The following is a 17591-nucleotide window of genomic DNA, read 5'->3' as shown; positions in this document are numbered from 1 at the left end:
CTTTGCCTGACCCCTCTTCTCATTGTTCCTCACCTCTAGGATGAGTAAGCAGGGCAAAAGGTATGAAGTAAGTTGATTGGGAAAGCCTAAATTAAATGTCTAACTCAATAATTTCCAGTCTCCAGCTCACTATTTCCTGTATCTTCCCCGGCATCCACTACTAAAGTATTCAACCCAGATGTACTGAAAGCAATCAGGAACCAAACAAACTCACCAGTAATATAGCTCAGCATCATTTGGCAAAGTCATATTTTCCGACTTAAAACATCAGTTACATAAGGAAAAATACAACCATGGAGTCACAACTGCAAAAACACCACTTTTGCCTGACCTTGCTACCAGAGCCAGGAGACTATAAGAAGGCCTTTCTTTCAAAGGCTATTATACTTCCCTCAGTGATATGCGTAAAGAGAAACATTCAAGTGCATCAACAAGAACAATGGTAAAATTCAGTTGTATTTTACACGAAGTTGACCACCAATCACCTTAACGGCTGAGAGCAGGTACAAAGGAGAATCAAGAGTACAATATGACATTCCAACTACAAAGAGAAATAGCCATCCTTGGATGGATGTGGGAAGGCTAACTTTTAAAACTGTCCCAGTAAACAGTCTAAGATTGCCCAAAATATTCAATATCTATGTGCTCACTAACATCCTGGTGAAATACCAGTGACTACAGCACTCTAGGACAAGGGTAACAATTTTCCAGAAGGGATGGCACTATTTCAATGGCTTAGAACAGTGGTCCCCAACCTTTTTGGCACCAGGGACTGGTTTTGTGGAAGACAATTTCTCCATGGACGACGGGGACCAGGGGTGGGGGTGGGAGGGTTCGGGATGAGACTGTTCCACCTCTGATCATCAGGCATTAGATACTCGTAAGGAACACGCAACCCAGTTCCCGCGCATGCGCAGTTCACAATAGGGTTTGTGCTTCTATGAGAATCTAATGTCGCTACTGATCTTACAGGAGGCAGAGCTCAGGCGGTAATGCTGGCTGGCCTGCTGCTCACCTCCTGTTGTGTGGCCTGGTTTCTAACAGGTCATGAACCATTACTGGTCAGAGGCCCAAGGGTTGGGGACCCCTGGCTTAGAACACACCAAGCACTTTGGGAGGCTGAGGGAGGCAGATCACCTGAGGTCAGGAGTTCAAGACCAGCCTGGCCAACACGGCAAAACCCCAACTCTACTAAAAAATACAAAAATTAGAAAAATTAGCCAGGCGTGGTGGCAGGTGCCTGTAATCCTAGCTACTTGGGAGGCTGAGGCAGGGAGAATTGCTTGAACCTGGGAGGTGGAGGTTGCAGTGAGCTGAGACTACTACTGCACTCCAGCCTGGGTGACAGAACAAGACTCTGTCTCAAAAAAAAAAAAAAAAAAAAAAAAAACCCATACCAAACAGCTCACATGAATCCCTAAACTTAGGAGTCACAAGGTGGGTTTTCTCTTGAGGAAGTAAAAAGGCAGTAAAAATTGGGAAAAATGAAGATTATAATACATGATTAAGTTAGATTACACTAGAGTACAGAAAAACCAAGGACACCAGCACAAAATCAGTGAGAAAAGGTCACAGAATTGTTAAACAGGCTACCACCATTACCTAACAGAAAAGGAAAGGGCAGAGTAGTATGTTATTTTCATTTACAAGTCTCTAGTTACCGAATTAATAATTTGATATCAGAGAGAAGAATGGACCTGTAGAAATAGGAGGGTCAGGTGTAAAGGCAAACACAAGTGTTTACCTAACGATTTTAGCGGTTCACAGTTCAGAATTAAAGGAAAGAAAACAGCATGAAGGCTTCATCTTGAGTAGGGATTGGCAAGCTTTTTGTGTAAAAAGCCGGATAAATAGTTGAGGCTGTATGGACCATTTGGTCTCTGTCACAGCTAATCAACTCTGCCCCATAGCATAAAAGCAACCACAGATGATACTTAAATAAATGACGGTGGCTGTGTTCCAAATAACTATTTACAAAAACAGGCAGTAGGATGATTTGGCCCATGGACCATAGTTTACTGACCCCTGATCTAGAGTTCTAAGACAGTGGTTCTCAATCTTGAGTGTGCCTCAGAATTCCCTCGAAGGGCTTGTTACAACAGAAATAGTTGTGCTCCAACCCCAGGGCTTCTAATTCTGTAGGGCCAGGGCAGGGCCTGAGAATCTGCATTTCTAACAAGTTTCCAGATGCTGCTACTGGTCAGAAGATCCACACTTTGAAAACCACTGATCTAAACCTCACTGACTAAACAGGATGTTCAGTATCAGATGGAACAGAATGTTCCATCTGATTGGCTACAAACATTTTTCACTTGTAGTAAGTCCCAAACATCAAAGCTCCAACAAAATTAAGCAATTTAAAAAGAAGCTGGGGGAAAAAAATACTCAGGAGTCTTTCTTTACTTTGACTTCAGTGTAAATTTATCATTGCCCCACCAGTAAAATAAACATAACTCATTCTCAAATCTCTTTATTCAATATTTTCACCTAACATGTTCTAAGCCCTATAAGGAGTTGAGAAGTATTAATGTTTATAAATCAAACAAGAAAATAAAATCAGTTTTAAAGGCAAATGTAAATGATTCTTAGAAAATCAAAGTCAACAAAGCCCATGTTCTTGCTTTTTATTTTTCCTTTTTTGAGACGGAGTCTCGCTTTATTGCCCAGGCTGGAGTGCAGTGGCACGATCTCAGCTCACTGCAAACTCTGCCTCCCAGGTTCAAGCTATTCTCCTGCCTCAGCCTCCCAAGTAGGTGGGATAACAGGCACGCACCACCATGCCCGGCTAATTTTTTGACATTTTTAGTAGAAATGAGGTTTCACCATGTTGCCTGGGCTGGTCTCGAACTCCTGGCCTCAAGTGATCCACCTGCTCTGGCCTCCCAAAGTGCAGGGATTACAGGTGTGAGCCACCGCGCCCGGCCAAAGTACAAGTCCATTAGAAGTGTTTTAGTTTGGGCCAGGCATGGTGGTTCATGCCTGTAATCCCAGCAGTTTGGGAGGCCGAGGCAGGCAGATCACCTGAGGTTAGAAGTTTGAGATCAGCCTGGCCAACATGGCAAAACCCCGTCAGTAATAAAAATACAAGAATAAGCCGGATGTGGTGGTGCATGTGTGTAGTCCCAGCTACTCGAGAGGTTGAGGCAGGAGAATCGCTTGAACCCAGGAGGTAGAGGTTGCAGTGAGCAGAGATCGCACCATTGCACTCCAGCCTGGGCAACAGAGTGAGACTCTGTCTCAAAAAAAAAAAAAAAAAGTGTTTTATTTCAATAAAATTGAAACAATAATATATGTAAGGTAGTTTAAGACTTAAGAATTATGCAATTTTATGTGCACGAGAATCTCACGAGGTAGATAATATAGCCATTACTATCCTTCTTTTACAAGATGAAGAAACTGAAGAAAAATCAACTGGTGATATCACGCAAATTATTTAAAAATTTTCCTTAAAATCCCTTTTTCCTAGTAACTCTTAAATTGCATTTTTCAAATCCAACTTACACATATCTTTTTAGGACCATGTTTATGAATGTGTCTTCATCGGGGAAAATATTGTTCTAGTAAGATCTTCAAGTCCATATTCATATTTGTGGGCCTAATTCTGAAACCACCCAGGCAAGTCTAACTAAGAAGCCTGAACTTTAATCAGATGCCAGTTTAAAGCCCATTCTACCATTAGAGCAAGTGGGTCATAGATTATGGAAGTGTGATGATCCAGCAGTATAACAGAAATACTCAGCAGTGGGAGAAATATTAATGTAGATAATCCAAAAAGTAGAGCAGCAAGCTTAGAATGCTCCCTCTCCAGATATCCACACTCCTTCTGCAATGATAATGAGTATTTTCATTTGAATACACACTTACACAGATTCACTTTCACATCCATAAGAGCAAAATGTTTTCTTTCTTTCTTTCTTTTTTTTTTTTAAAAGCATTGCCTATAATGTATGGTTGGTAAAGGTTTTTTCTGTCTTTAGCATGCTTTTAAAAATGTTATGTATGTTGATTATGTGAAATACATTCTCACTGTAACCTGTGATTTTAATATTCTAGTAACGGTTCTCTTAAATTTATATGAAATGTAATTAAAGAAAGTCCTCAGTGAAAACAGCTTCTTGCTTGTTTTACAAGTATCTAATTATTCCACAACTGACAAAATTTAAAAAAATTTATTAAAAAGATAGTCTCAAATTTAATGCCACACTATACTGCTAACAAAAAGCCAGTTAAGAAGATATTAAGCCTACGATGAGGACCAGCGGAGATTCTATATAAGTAAAGACTGATGATTCTGCTTTTGAACTAATAACTCAGATGGAAGTCAGCAAAAATTTCTAACCTAAATAATGCAATATAAATAATACTGTCCAAGGATTTCTGAAATCAACCTAAGCAGTATTTCCATAGAAGTGATCTAAACAGACCAACCACTCAATTTCAACATGATCATTCTTATACCTGACAATGTAATAAGAATTAGTAGATGAAATGCTGTTCTGTGGATTTAGGTTATTTAGATTCAGTGCCCAATCATGTCAGAGACTACAACTTCAGAATCTTTCCACCTCATTTTGCTCACTGTTAAGATGTAGAAATTGCTGTTGTAATAAAATTTGGGGAAGTTACATAAAGGAGCACTATAATACTCATAAATCCTATATATGGGTGTTTCTGAAATATATATTCTGGGATTTTCCTTTTTTCAGTCTTGAAATTTCACACGATGAACAATTAATTAATCTGTCAATTGTCTAAACGCAAACATAAGAAGTGTGATAAAAAATTCCTTCTTTTAACATAATCTTGGGAGTTTTTCACAACACTACAGAATTATAATCTAGAATAGACTTGGAAACAAATTATGAAAATCTATAACTCAATACTATCTTTTCTATGTACATAAGAGGCAATGACAGTTTTGTTGTTTTTTTTTGTTTTTGTTTTTACTTTTTTAAATTATACTTTGTTACATAGGTATACATGTGCCATGGTGGTTTGCTGCACCCATCAACCCGTCATCTACATTAGGTATTTCTCCTAATGCTATCCCTCCCCTTGCCCCCCACCCCCCAACAGGCCCCATTGTGTGATATTCCCTTCCCTGTGCCCATATGTTCTCATGGACGAAGCTGGAAACCATCATTCTCAGCAAACAAACACAGGAACAGAAAACCAAATACTGCATGTTCTCACTCATAAGTGGGAGTTGAACAATGAGAGCAATGACAGTTTTAAAAGAATTTTTTTAAGACAGCGTCTTGCTCTGTTGCCTCGGTTGGAGTGCAGTGAAGTGATTACTGCTCACTGAACAGTTTGTTTGTTTGTTTGTTTTCTGTTTTCGTTTTTGTTTTTTGAGACGAGTTTTGCTCTTGTTGCCCCAGCTGGAGTGCAGTGGCGCAATCTTGGCTCACTGCAACCTCCACCTCCCGGGTTCAAGCAATTCTCCTGCCTCAGCCTCCCAAGTAGCTGGGATTACAGGCATGCACCACCACGCCCAGCTAATATTTGTATTTTTAGTAGAGTCAGGGTTTCACCATGTTAGTCAGGCTGATCTCAAACTCCTGACCTCAAGTGATCCACCTGCCTCAGCCTTCCAACGTGCTGGGATTACAGGCATGAGCCATTGCACTGGGCCTGGATGGTTTTTAAAAAGACACAAAACACTCTTCAACATATTTCTTAGGCTGGGTGCAGTGGTTCACACCTGTAATCGCAGCACTTTGGGAGGTTGGGGCGGGAGGACTGCCTGAGGCCAGGAGTTTGAGACCAGCTTGGGCAACATAGTGAGACCCTCTCTCCCTCCCTCTCTCGCAAGTAATTTTTATATATATAATTTATGAAAGTCATACTTTTTTAAAGTTATATATATAACTTTATTAAAATTTCTTTAATTTTTCCCTACTTGTATTCCTCTACTCCTTTTTATAAATGAGGAAACAGGCCTACAAAGATAACATGAGTTACCCAAGGACAAGACTGGCAAATCATTCAAGCCTCACCTCCTCTGTAAAGATTTCCCCAACTTCCTTCTCCTACTAGGTGGTCACACAGTCTCTGGATTTCTCAGTTAATGTACTCACTCATTCAACAACTGCTGACCAAATATTTTACTATGTGTCTGTCAGCTACCAAGTGATACAGAGGATATGTGCATGAGTGTGTGAATAAGTCATTTGAGCTCCTCGAGGCCAGAGAACTCAAGTGTTTGGTGAATAATAATGACAATGGCAATTAAAATAATAACAACCTTTAGACATTTCACATAGATCATGCTATTCAATCCTCACAACAACCTTACAAGGTACATACCATTAACCACATTTTACAGCTAAAGAAACTGAGGGTCAGAGAGGCTAACTAACTTGCCCAGGGCCTCACAGCTAGAAATGAATGCAAAAACGAACAATGAATAAAAGTTAGCACCACTAACAATTTTACACACATGGTAGAAAAGAATGTTCATTTCACCATATTATTTATGTAATAGAGCCTGTGTTTAGCACTGAGAATGTGCACATTTGGAAATTGTTGAAACTTACGTACATAACTGCCAAAAGTAATTTGAGTATCTGAGACATTCTAGAAATAAAAAATACTTATGCTGCACTTTACAATCCACTAATCCATGCAAATGGTTTGTGAAGCAGCTATCATTCCTTTTATAAATAAGAAGAAAAGAGCCACACTGTGCCCAAAGGTTACCAGATCAGAAAAGGGCTGCCTAACAAGCCACGGAGCAACGGCAATCCATATGTTTAGGGGAAATCACATACCAAGGGTAAGAAAAAAGGCCGAGAATCAATGATGTTTTCTAAAAACACAAATTAGAGTCTATGAAATAGCAGTAGTATAATGGTAATCTGCACACCATGGAAGGACTATAGAGAGACCTCTGTAACTGAATGAATATTATCATCCTTTAATTTAAGAAAACATTAAAATCTGCATGTAGGTGAATGGTAATACAGTGTACTTCTATCCTAGATTTAAATATACCAAAATACTCTAACTTCAGAGTTAAAAGCCTGAAATACAGACTGAACATAGTATATTTTGGATATTATTAAACTGCATGAGAGACAGAACAATCCTCATTCTTACCTGCAAATAATTCAAATACTCAAAACAATGATTACAAAGCAAAAAGGGGAAAAAAAGTATATTAAAAGAAATCACAAAGACTGGGGGGGAAAACAATGTACAACAGCCCAGTAATAAATAGAATACAAGAAGCTGAAGTGAAATAACATGCACTTAGGTACCAAAAAACTGGCTTACGTACAATGAAGCAATCATTTCTTATTGTGAATGGATGTGGGCAACCAAAAATAGCCAATAAACAAATTTAGTTAGGAGGTGACGGGAGGAGGAATGTGAAAGAGAAGGACAGTACTACACTCATCCAGCGTGGACAAAAACTCTTGAGGCTAGAAATAATTCAGTTTCCTATCGTAGAAAGACACAAGACAATAACAGTGGTTTGACACATACCAAGAACTTAGAGTAAATGTAAAGTATCTAAAATTTACTTTGTCACTTCATGAAAGGCTTCCATTTAATTGACAGTCACGCACAAGCTCAGGAATGAAAAGGACATAATCTTAGGAAAACCAAATGATTTTACCTAAAAGCCAGCCATCAGAAATCTGCAAAACACAGTTACAGTGAAAAAGAAATCTTCGTTTTTACCCTAAATATGTTGGTTCTGAGACAGATTTACAGAGAGAGAGGATAAAATTACTAGTATTCACAGAAAAGAAGCCAGACCTCGCTTTTCAGACACATCATGAATCGAATATTAAACATAATATTCATTTTGATAAGTGCTTTAAATTGTCTCTCCGTTATAGCCACGCGTGTTCTTAGTCCTCAGAGAATATTGGCATTTTACATTATTGATCCTCCCCTCACTTTTAAACTTCTGTGCAGTTCATTATCCTGATTCTTCTAACTCTATGAGTTATACTCCAAACCGCAAGCCCCAGAGCAGTCAATCCCCAAGAATTTGTTCACTCAGTTTTACTTCCACACAGATGACTCCCAAATCTTCACTGCCATTCCATACCTCTCACCCAAATTCCAGTTCAGCATTTCCAGCAATGTACAATTACAAATGGCTTGCACTCAATCCAAAGCCAAAGTAACAATCCATATGACAGAATACCGGGCAGCAGTTAAAGAGGAGATAGAGACAGACAGATACATTAACGGATATGACAAGATCATCAAGTATATACTATTATTAATGAAAAATCAATATTTCAGCGTAGTATTCAAATATGATCTCACTTTTAAACAAAAAGCTTCCAGAAAGATGTAGAAGAAACTGAACAATGGTTACCTCTAGAGAATGGGGATATGGATGACAGGAGAATTGAGACAGACTCACTGCTTATCTTTGTATCACCTATATTTTAAATTTTACAGCCGGGTACAGTGGCTCACGCCTGTAATCCCAGCACTTTGGGAGACCAAGGCAGGTGGATCACCTGACGTCAGGAGTTAGAGGCCAGCCTGGTGAAACCTCGTCTCTACTAAAAATACAAAAATTAGGCCGGGCACAGTGGCTCACGCCTGTAATCCCAGCACTTTGGGAGGCCGAGGCGGGCGGATCACGAGGTCAGGAGATCGAGACCATCCTGGCTTACATGGTAAAATCCCGTCTCTACTAAAAATACAAAAAACAAAACAAAACAAAACAAAAACATTAGCTGGGCATCGTGGCGGGCACCTGTGGTGCCACTATTCAGGAGGCTGAGGCAGGAGAATGGCATGAATCCAGGAGGCGGAGCTTGCAGTGAGTCAAGATTGTGCCACTGCACTCCACCCTGGGCAACAGAGCGAGATTCCGTCAAAAATAAAAATAAAAAAATTAGCTGGGCACGGTGGTGCACACTTGTAGTCCCAGCTTGTTGGGAGGCTGAGGCAAGAGAATCGCTTGAACCCGGGAGGCGGAGGTTGTAGTGAGCTGAGATCGTGCCACTGCACTCCAGCCTGGAAGACAGAGCGAGACTCCATCTCAAAAAAAATAAATAAATAAAATAAAACTTACTATGTGCATCATTACTTTTATAATTTACTGTATAAAAACTAATTAATAAAGAAAAGTAACACAAAATTGTTAAATCTAAATGTTGGAAATACATATTAACTTCAAAACAAACTAGCTTCGGAAATGAAATTTTCCCAGGGTAGAAGTCAGAGACTATATACTGACTTGGGCTCTACAACCAATACCATAGTGGCTCCAGGACAGAAAGAAAGGAGAGCAAGTTCTGTAGCATCTTAAATCCTATAGCATAAATCCAGAGCCATATTTGGTGGTTCCAGAATCTTCACTGTCATTTGCAACTAAAAAATAAAACCAAAAAATGTGAGAACAGCACACCCCATCAGCTTGTTGGCTGGGGTCAGGTACCTGCTCTGCAATAGTTAACTCAGTCTCTTGATTATTGAAGGTGTACAGTGCTGGCAAACAGCTAGAAGCTCACAGACTCAGCAGCTGCAGCTCACTACATGGTTTTCAGAATTAGAGAGAACAATTTCCGTATTTTTATCACAGGATACAGGAATAACTATCCTTTGGAAACCACTCCACCCAACTCCCAACAAACATCTACCTCTGAAACCTTATTACTTCTGGTCTGGCAAGTTAGGAGTAATTAATCAACTATCCTGTCTGCTGGGGCAGGGGAAATGAAAGAAAAAATCTGGAGAGTAAAAGGAGTAGAGAAAGTTCCAAAACAAATTATATTTTGGACAGATGGCCAAGAGTCTATATTTTCATTGCTAAACAATACATAGATTTACCAGTTAGTCTGGTAACAAATTCTGATGCTTTATTAAAGAGAAAGACAAAAATAAAAAAGAAACAGATGAAAAAATAATAGTATATGGAACCTCTACTGAAGAGGTAAGAAATTTAACCAGAAAGTCAAACAACTAAAATTTGCAGTATAGAAACTCTGAAAATGAAGACATGTGTCTTTAAGAAAATCCAACGCAGTATTTTCACAACTTGAATTAGCAGCAGAATGCAGCACGAAATGAATAGACTTTAAAACCATGGAACCGTGTTGGAATCCATGTGATCTTGGGTGAATTACTGATCACCCCCTCTGAATCTCAGTGTTCTTTGTAAAATGGGTTCGATTAAATGAAATAATACATCCAAAATGCCTAACATTAGAGGGATAAATGTCAATTCCCTTTACAAAGTAAGCTTTAAGTTATAAAAGCTTTTTAAACAACCTTATGTCAAAGTTCCTTTAAATGCAGTCAGTACTCCTACCACATTTAAAATGTGAAAATGTTTACAAAAACGTAATAATTCAAGAATAATCTCAAGAAGCAAGGTATACCTGCTTCTTTAATGTATTGAGTAGAACTACAGCTGGAGACAGAAGAATTTTCAGCTTAAAGGAAATATCCAGGAACACAATTTAGGGACATTTGAGACATAGTTCATCAGGTGAAACTGTTGCAGATACAAGGAAAAAATGGAGGGAGCTGAACTGCTTATGTCAAGTACATAGAAGCGTGTTACGGTCATAAAAATTAAGGGAGTCCACAGGAAGTATTTATGAAGACAACTTCAAATAACATGCCCTAAAGCAATCTGTAAAAAGCAGACATGCAGAGACTCGAGAAGGTTGTATACATGCAGAAAAGCAACGGAGTAGCTCTCTTCTCCCTCCAAATGGTCCTAGGATCAAACTCCGTCATCAGGAATCAATATTGCTTCCCTACTCCCATTGAGGCCTGCTATCTGTAGGATCCACATCCTGAGTTCAAAAGGTTTTTCCTCTGTAGAGGTACAGCTTAACTCCCATGGCTTGCATTCTTTCTGGGCTACCAACAATTTAGCTGCTGATTACTTCTTTTACCTTGTTACTTGGCTGTCACTGTGATCATGCACTTCTTTCACGATCACCGGTATTTTTGGAATATCTACTCATTTCTGGAAAATTCTTGGTTCCTTCAGGCAAACACTTGATCTTTTCCTAACATTAAAAACTAGTTTACCTACAAAGTCTAGTTAAAATTTCCAGGAAACATTTTTTCAACACAATGCGACATTCTCCCCATGGTACTAGAAACCCAAATCATTGCGTGAATCAATACATGTGAAAGTCATAGTAATTAGTACAAATTAGTAAAGCTGAATTTTTCTGTATGCTGAATTATATACTTTACATATTAATCCAGTATTTACATAAAGACTGCATTAACTCAATTCTCCAGCTAATAGCATTACCGGAATCACAAGTATGTAATTTAAAGCATACAAGCAACTTAACCATACTCTTTTAATAGAGTGTATGTACAAACACAATCCATACTAAACTGATAAATTTCTTAATATTAAATCAAGCCATTATAGTGGAAAACCATCATCAACTGTTATTGAAGCAATCCTTGTTCTGTGTTGTTCCAAACATCAGACAATCGCCATGTTAGCATTAGATGAGTGTCATAAATCAATGTGGATCTTAAAAGGCCAAAGAAATCAAAGCCAAACACCAGCTAAAACTAAATTCTTACACAATAAGGCTGAGAAACACAAGTGCATAGAAGATAAAATCCATGTTTTAGCCATTTAGCTTCATTCGATACCTTCCAAAAAGAGTTTATTCCACTTTGTAAGAATTGCAAGCCTCTGAAAAGCCAGTCCCAAAATATTACATACATAATCTAAGTTTTAAGCCAATGACTCCCCATGAGAGCTGCACATTAGAATCACACAGAGAGCTTTAAAAAATATCACTGACCAGGACCCACTCCCAGAAACTCGGATTTCACTGCTTTGACACAGGGCTCTGGAATTGATCTTTCTTAAAAGCTCTCCTGATGATTCTAATATGCAGCCAGGTGGAGAACCACTACTTTAATGCAGGTTCTTGGGACAATAATTGCTCTGAGGTTGATAAACATGCTTTTTTGCCTTTTAATGAGATTTTATTAAAACTACTCAATTCATTCCACAGCTAATGAAAGGCTGTTACATTGCAAGCACTGTGTTAATGGGGAAAGATGTGTAAGAAACATTCCCTGCCCTCAAGAAGCTCCTTATTAGTGAACTAGAGAGATCCATAAATAAGTAACTGTAATTAAATATAAGTGCTCTCGAGGTGTAAGCAAATACAGCATGCCTCACAAAGTTGCATGTCATCCTTAAGCAAGGGTCATGCTGCATCATTCCAATTTTAGTGTATGTCCTATCACAGCAGGAAAGTCAGAAGCTACAGGTTACTAAATAATACGGCAAAGGTACCAACACAAGGTAAAAATGGTGTGTATTTTGTTATTCTCTTTCATAGACACTGCTGTACCAAGAAAGTAGGCATTTTTCTATGTTTTAATTTGGATGAATTGTCTTAAATTTCCTTCATGTAGTATTACCGGTTGTACACTTACTTATACTTGTAAAAGATACAGTAAATGATCATGACATAAAAATTAGTCATTAACCTTATTTGCATAACGCCTTTCCTTTCCAGTAATTGCTACATTTGCTAAGACAAGAAGTTTTGGGACTACGATAAGGTCGTATTATTGGAGATTTGTTTCAGTCATTTGAAAGATAGTTACGTAGAAAATGTTATAGAACCAACAAGCATTCAAAGGAGTTTCTGCAAGATTTTCAAAAATGAGAAACACAGGGAAAAGAGTTTTAATTTTTAAAAAGGGAAACGACATCCTTCCAATATTTGTAACAAATTGGGCACATGTTCCCTCAAAGACAGCTTTAACAAGGGTAAAGGCTGCAGCCACTGGAAAGAAAACATATTCCAAATAATGATCTTATATTTCAAAACCTCATTAACTCTAGAAGTTGTCTTTCTCAACCAACAGGGGAAAAAAACACACTGAAGGGTCTAAATTAGACGAGAACTTTCATTTATGCCATCAATTAAGGCCAAGTACACAGAGGGTAAGTGAGTAGGTGGTTGCGTAGGTAGAGGAGTGAGTGGGAGGTCAATTAGTCTTGAAAAGTGAAATCTATTTTAAAGTACCTTAGTAAAAATTTAAACCTATTAAGATCTAGTGGTGAAAAACAACTTGTGATACTAATTTGGTGAAAAAGAAAACAAAATTCCATAGAACTTGGATAGAAATCAATAAAAAGGTTTTCAGTACGTGTGAACATCTTCAAGAGCTTTCTGTTCAAATTCAGAGGTGAACAAATTCTGAGTTAAAAATGTATGCTGTCAAGGTCCCTGCAAGAAAATCTCAAGCTAATTTCAATTTCCAGATCAATATATACTGAGACGATTTACTAGAGAAACCTTCAACCTTTACTCAGGTTGAGGAACACTATTATTACATTCTTTAACAATAAGGCTAGCTTGAATTCATTATTTCACGTAATGGCATTTTATAATTGGCACTGACCAAGTCAGATTTGAATTGGTTTCAAATATGAATGAGATTTCACAGTTCATGGTAGTTAAGGTAGCCATAGAGTACCTATCACCTCAAAATTAGCTTGCTGCCCCTCTTTATGCAGCTCTGAAACAGCCAGAAAAGATGAATTTTCTTCTCCCAGGGGTGTTTCCTGAAAATATTCTATCAATTACAAATCGGCGGAATACTGACTGTGTTAATGTGATTCTGACCATTTCTTTTTGATATCCAAAGAGATCACATCATCGCCCTTCCAAACCTTAAGGAATCAGAACTGGTTACCAAAACTGATTCAGTGATGGCTATTTTCCATCTTCACAATATAATTAACATTTTAATCTCACATTTTCCAATTATGACTTTGTTAGTTCGTTTACATCAGCTATAACTAAGATGCAACAAACGTAATTCACCCACACATACGGTCATTTGGAGGCTCTTGGGAAACACCTAATTTATCTTCACTGGGTGCTGCTAAGAATGAGGAAACCAAGGAGATTTTTGATACATTTTTCTCTCTAGAACTGTGCTATTCACATGTGGCTACTAGGCACCTGAAACGTGGCTGGTCCGACTGGGAAACTGAATTTTGAATTTTATTTAATTTTAATTAATTAAAATTTAAATTTAGAAAAACGTACTTGATTCAGTTATTGGAAAACTTTTATGTATATTGGGTATGTATATTGGGTAACTTGGGTATGTGAATCTACTTTTGTAAATGCACATTTTATGAAACCTAAATACAGATTAAGTATTTCTGATTTTTATCAGAAATGTAGCTTAGTGTCAGAATTGAGATGTGCTGTTAGTGTAAAATACACATTGGGATTTCAAAGGCTTAGCATAAAAGATGTAAAATACTTCATTAGTATTTTTTCATACTGATTACATGTTTAAGTGTTAAGTTTGGATCTACAGGGTTAAATAAAATATTTTAGTAAAATTAATTGCACCTATATGTTTTTATTAAATGTGGCTACTAGAAAATTTTAAATTACAAATGTGGCTCATAATATATCTTTTGGACAGTGCTGTTCTAGAACACTTCACAACCACTTTAACAGGACACATTTGGATACTTTCCTTTTAACAGTCTGGCTGGTCATGTAACAATAGGGCAAGGAGTAACATGTCCTCATATCAATTGGGTCTGAGTAAAGTGTGTAGCAAGCTCTACCCACAATTTCACCATGTGAGGCAACACTGTAATACCTCAATATGGAAAGAAAAGGAAACAAATTAGCACTCAAATTGAAATCGTGTACTGCAGACAACTTAAAAGAGATAGGGCCAACTGCTCTAAGGTCTTGGTTTCATTTCCCAACTGTGGACCTTAAAATAGACAATAAAGCACCGCTTCCAAAAAAAAAAAAAAAAAGAGGTAAGATATTTCAATGGTAGCTCTAGCGATCCTTATTAAGCAAAAATTTGCTCTTAAATCTTATCTCCTCAACTTCTAAAGCCACAGAATACACGCTGTGTTAGGAAATCAACTTCAGATTGCCAGCATTTCCTTCACAAGCAAATTAGCAGGATTGTGCACTTGGAATACTGTTTGACAAGAATGAAAAGGAAACTATTCAAAATAGATTTAAGGAATGGACAATTAGATGAGGAACTGCAGATTTAATTCTCAATCAGCACTGTGATTAATCTGATTCCCTGCTTTTCCCCAGCGTAATTATACAACACAGATGAAAGGATGAGCATTTGGACTGTCAGTTCTATATTCTAGACCAGCCCGGTGACTCAAAGCAGACGGCTCTACCACGCTAACCACCATCCCAACAACAGTCGAGGGGAGCCTCGAGCACTGATTGAACAGTCATTGCATAACGAAGCATTAAAAATTCGAATGCCCCCAACTCTTTCCACGTTCATGTACACCAGGAGGGAATGTGCTGAAACTGAACGCACCCCGTCTTAAATGATCCCCTCCAATCCGGGCATGGGGTGTACACAAAGGCATCTGTCTAATATCCCGCACAATAGACACACACCCCACAATTAAAACCCTGGACTCACTCTCTCTCTCTCTCACCACACAAGCAAAGGAAATGCAAGCTGCTCTTTTCAAAAATGGTCTATGGCACATGCAAGGTAACAAAAACCCCAACTGAAGCAACTATAAAATCGGCTGTGCCACGTCCCTTTGCAACCGTCAGATAAAATGCAGGCAGCCGGTCCCACGCCTTACGGGGTGGCCAGCCTCGGCTCGGTGGCCTCAATGGACCGCTGAGAACCCCCAGGCCCCCGCCTGGCAGGAGCTCCAGGTACACGTCTATAAATACTCCAAGATGAGAAGGACGAGAGGGGAAGAGGGGAAGAGGGGAAGAGGGGAAGGAGGGAGGGCAGGGGGCAGGCCCGGAGCGGGTGCGGGAAGACCGGGGCATCACTGAAATGCATTTTTCCACACTCCCGCTCCCTCGCGTGGAGACTCACTTTCCGATCACCTCGCACAGCTCGTACACATCCTCGAACAGCACGTCGTCGTCGGCCATGGTCCGGAGGGGATAGCGGCCGCAGCGTGGAGGGCTTCGAAAACGGGGGTGGGGGCGCCCAAGAGCTCAGTGCCCAGCCCCGGGATCGCCTCCTCCCCTCAGGACCCGCGAGCCCTCGGTGCCGAGGACGCTCGAGTGGGGCCGCGAGGCCCAGAGACTGCGGCGCCTTCCTCTGCAGGCGACCGCCCCGGCGCGGGCGGCGGGGCCGGGGCGCGGGAGCGAGGGCGGCCCGGGCCCGGCGCCGCCCGCCCGCCCGCTGCTCCTCGCGCTGCTCGGGCCGCGCTGCCCGGCGTGCGGATCCTCGGGGACCGCGCGGCGTCGTGCTCTCCGCTCGTCAGCCCGCGCGGGCCGCGAGGCCGCGACCGCTCCCTCTGTCCGAGGCCGGCTCCGTCGCGTCGCGGAGCAGCTCGGGCTACAGAGGGGGCCGCGGCAGGACCATGGAGGGAGGATCGCCGCGGAGGGAGGTGGCGGCGGCGGATCGGCGCTGGGGACCAGGAGGCGGTGGCAGAGACGCTCCCTCCTCCTTCTCCTCCTCCCGCAGCCGCCACCGCCCGCCCGGGAGTGGGAGGGGGCTTCGCGGGACTAGCGCTCTGTGCGGGCGGGAGCCGCGGCCGCCGCCTTCTGCTCCGCCCCTCCGCCTCAGCAGCCGACCGGCTAGCCAGCCCCGCGCACCCGCCTCGCGCAGACACGCCCTCCTCCCCCGTCGGCGGCGCGGCTTCCAGAACCACAGACTCCGCCCACTCTAGCCCGTCGGGAGGCGGTGGCCCAGGGAAAGGGGAGCGGGCTGAGCGGCGCATGCGCGCGGCGCGGGCCGCGTCAGGGCGAACGGGCGGGCACCGGGATTCTAGAGGGCGCAGGGGGTTGAGCGGGGCGCGCCGGCTGCAGCTGCCGAGGCGGGGCTGGTTGGGGTCGTCGCCTCCGCGCCTAGCGGCGACCAAGCCGCGAAAGGGGCTGGAGACAAAAGGTCCACGGCTGTACGTTCGTTGTCCCGCAAGAGGCTCGAAACTCTGGCCGCTCCCCTTTCCTTCTTTTGTAATCGCAGGGAGCCTTTCCCAGCTTTTTGCTGGGAAAAGAGGCAGGGATAGGGTGCTAATGAATGAGAAAGCTAAAAGAGAGGTGGAGAGAGGTTGTCACTGAATCCGTGCTTGTCAGCGGATGCTTTTAGTGCTACCCTGTCATTCCTTAATGAAGATGAGGGCTGGGGGCAATGGGAGGTCGTCCGAGAAAAGGACTAAACAAAAACTGCCTAGGAAGGTGTGCGACAGCAAACGGTCATCTATAGAGACAGCTTCTCCCACGTTCTGCCCCAAACTCAACAAATACCTATCCAGCGCCTACCCTCACTAGAGACCAACCTAGAGAGAAGCCAGGAAGACAGGGACGAACCGCGACTTTAAGCTCCTTTGTATATTGCCCTCAAACTCCCAGCACCTACTCTGCTCTGTATACTCCCTATACATGTTAGACTTGTCAGGAACAAAATGCAACTAGAGGCAGTGCAGGCACAGGAGCAGCCAGGGAGTGAGGTTCTGGGTGTTGCCGCTGTGCTAGGTTGCATTCAATATGAAGATTTCTGTTCAACTGAGCATGTGCGGAATGAGCCAACGCCATCAGACAGGTATATGCCTCAGTTGAAGACCAATAGAGTCTTTGTTCCTCCGCATAGCAAAAGTGCCCAAT

The 17591-nt window shown here is 41.3% G+C and overlaps 1 protein-coding gene and 1 pseudogene across 11 annotated transcripts in view; both read right to left on the bottom strand.

The window, feature by feature from the left end:
- CASK (calcium/calmodulin dependent serine protein kinase) overlaps positions 1–16522 on the bottom strand; it is a 401324-nt gene extending 384802 nt beyond the window's left edge. For 5 of the 11 annotated variants that reach the window (XM_037992955.2, XM_037992959.2, XM_037992951.2 and 2 more), the window contains exon 1: positions 15853–16521. In XM_037992955.2, coding sequence (XP_037848883.1) covers positions 15853–15911 — 59 coding nt within the window. In that variant the 5' untranslated portion in view covers positions 15912–16521. Of the gene's footprint in view, positions 1–15852 lie in introns of all 11 variants that reach the window. The other 6 variants (XM_037992948.2, XM_037992954.2, XM_073013790.1 and 3 more) reach the window with 3 other exon arrangements.
- Positions 12138–12233, bottom strand: LOC119622049 (U6 spliceosomal RNA; annotated as a pseudogene).
- Positions 16523–17591: the final 1069 nt, after the last annotated feature.

Source organism: Chlorocebus sabaeus, chromosome X (assembly GCF_047675955.1).
Source record: "Chlorocebus sabaeus isolate Y175 chromosome X, mChlSab1.0.hap1, whole genome shotgun sequence".
Taxonomy (NCBI): Eukaryota; Metazoa; Chordata; class Mammalia; order Primates; family Cercopithecidae; genus Chlorocebus; species Chlorocebus sabaeus.
The sequence above is the reverse complement of the archived record's forward strand: the minus strand, read 5'-3'. Positions and strand labels throughout refer to the sequence as shown.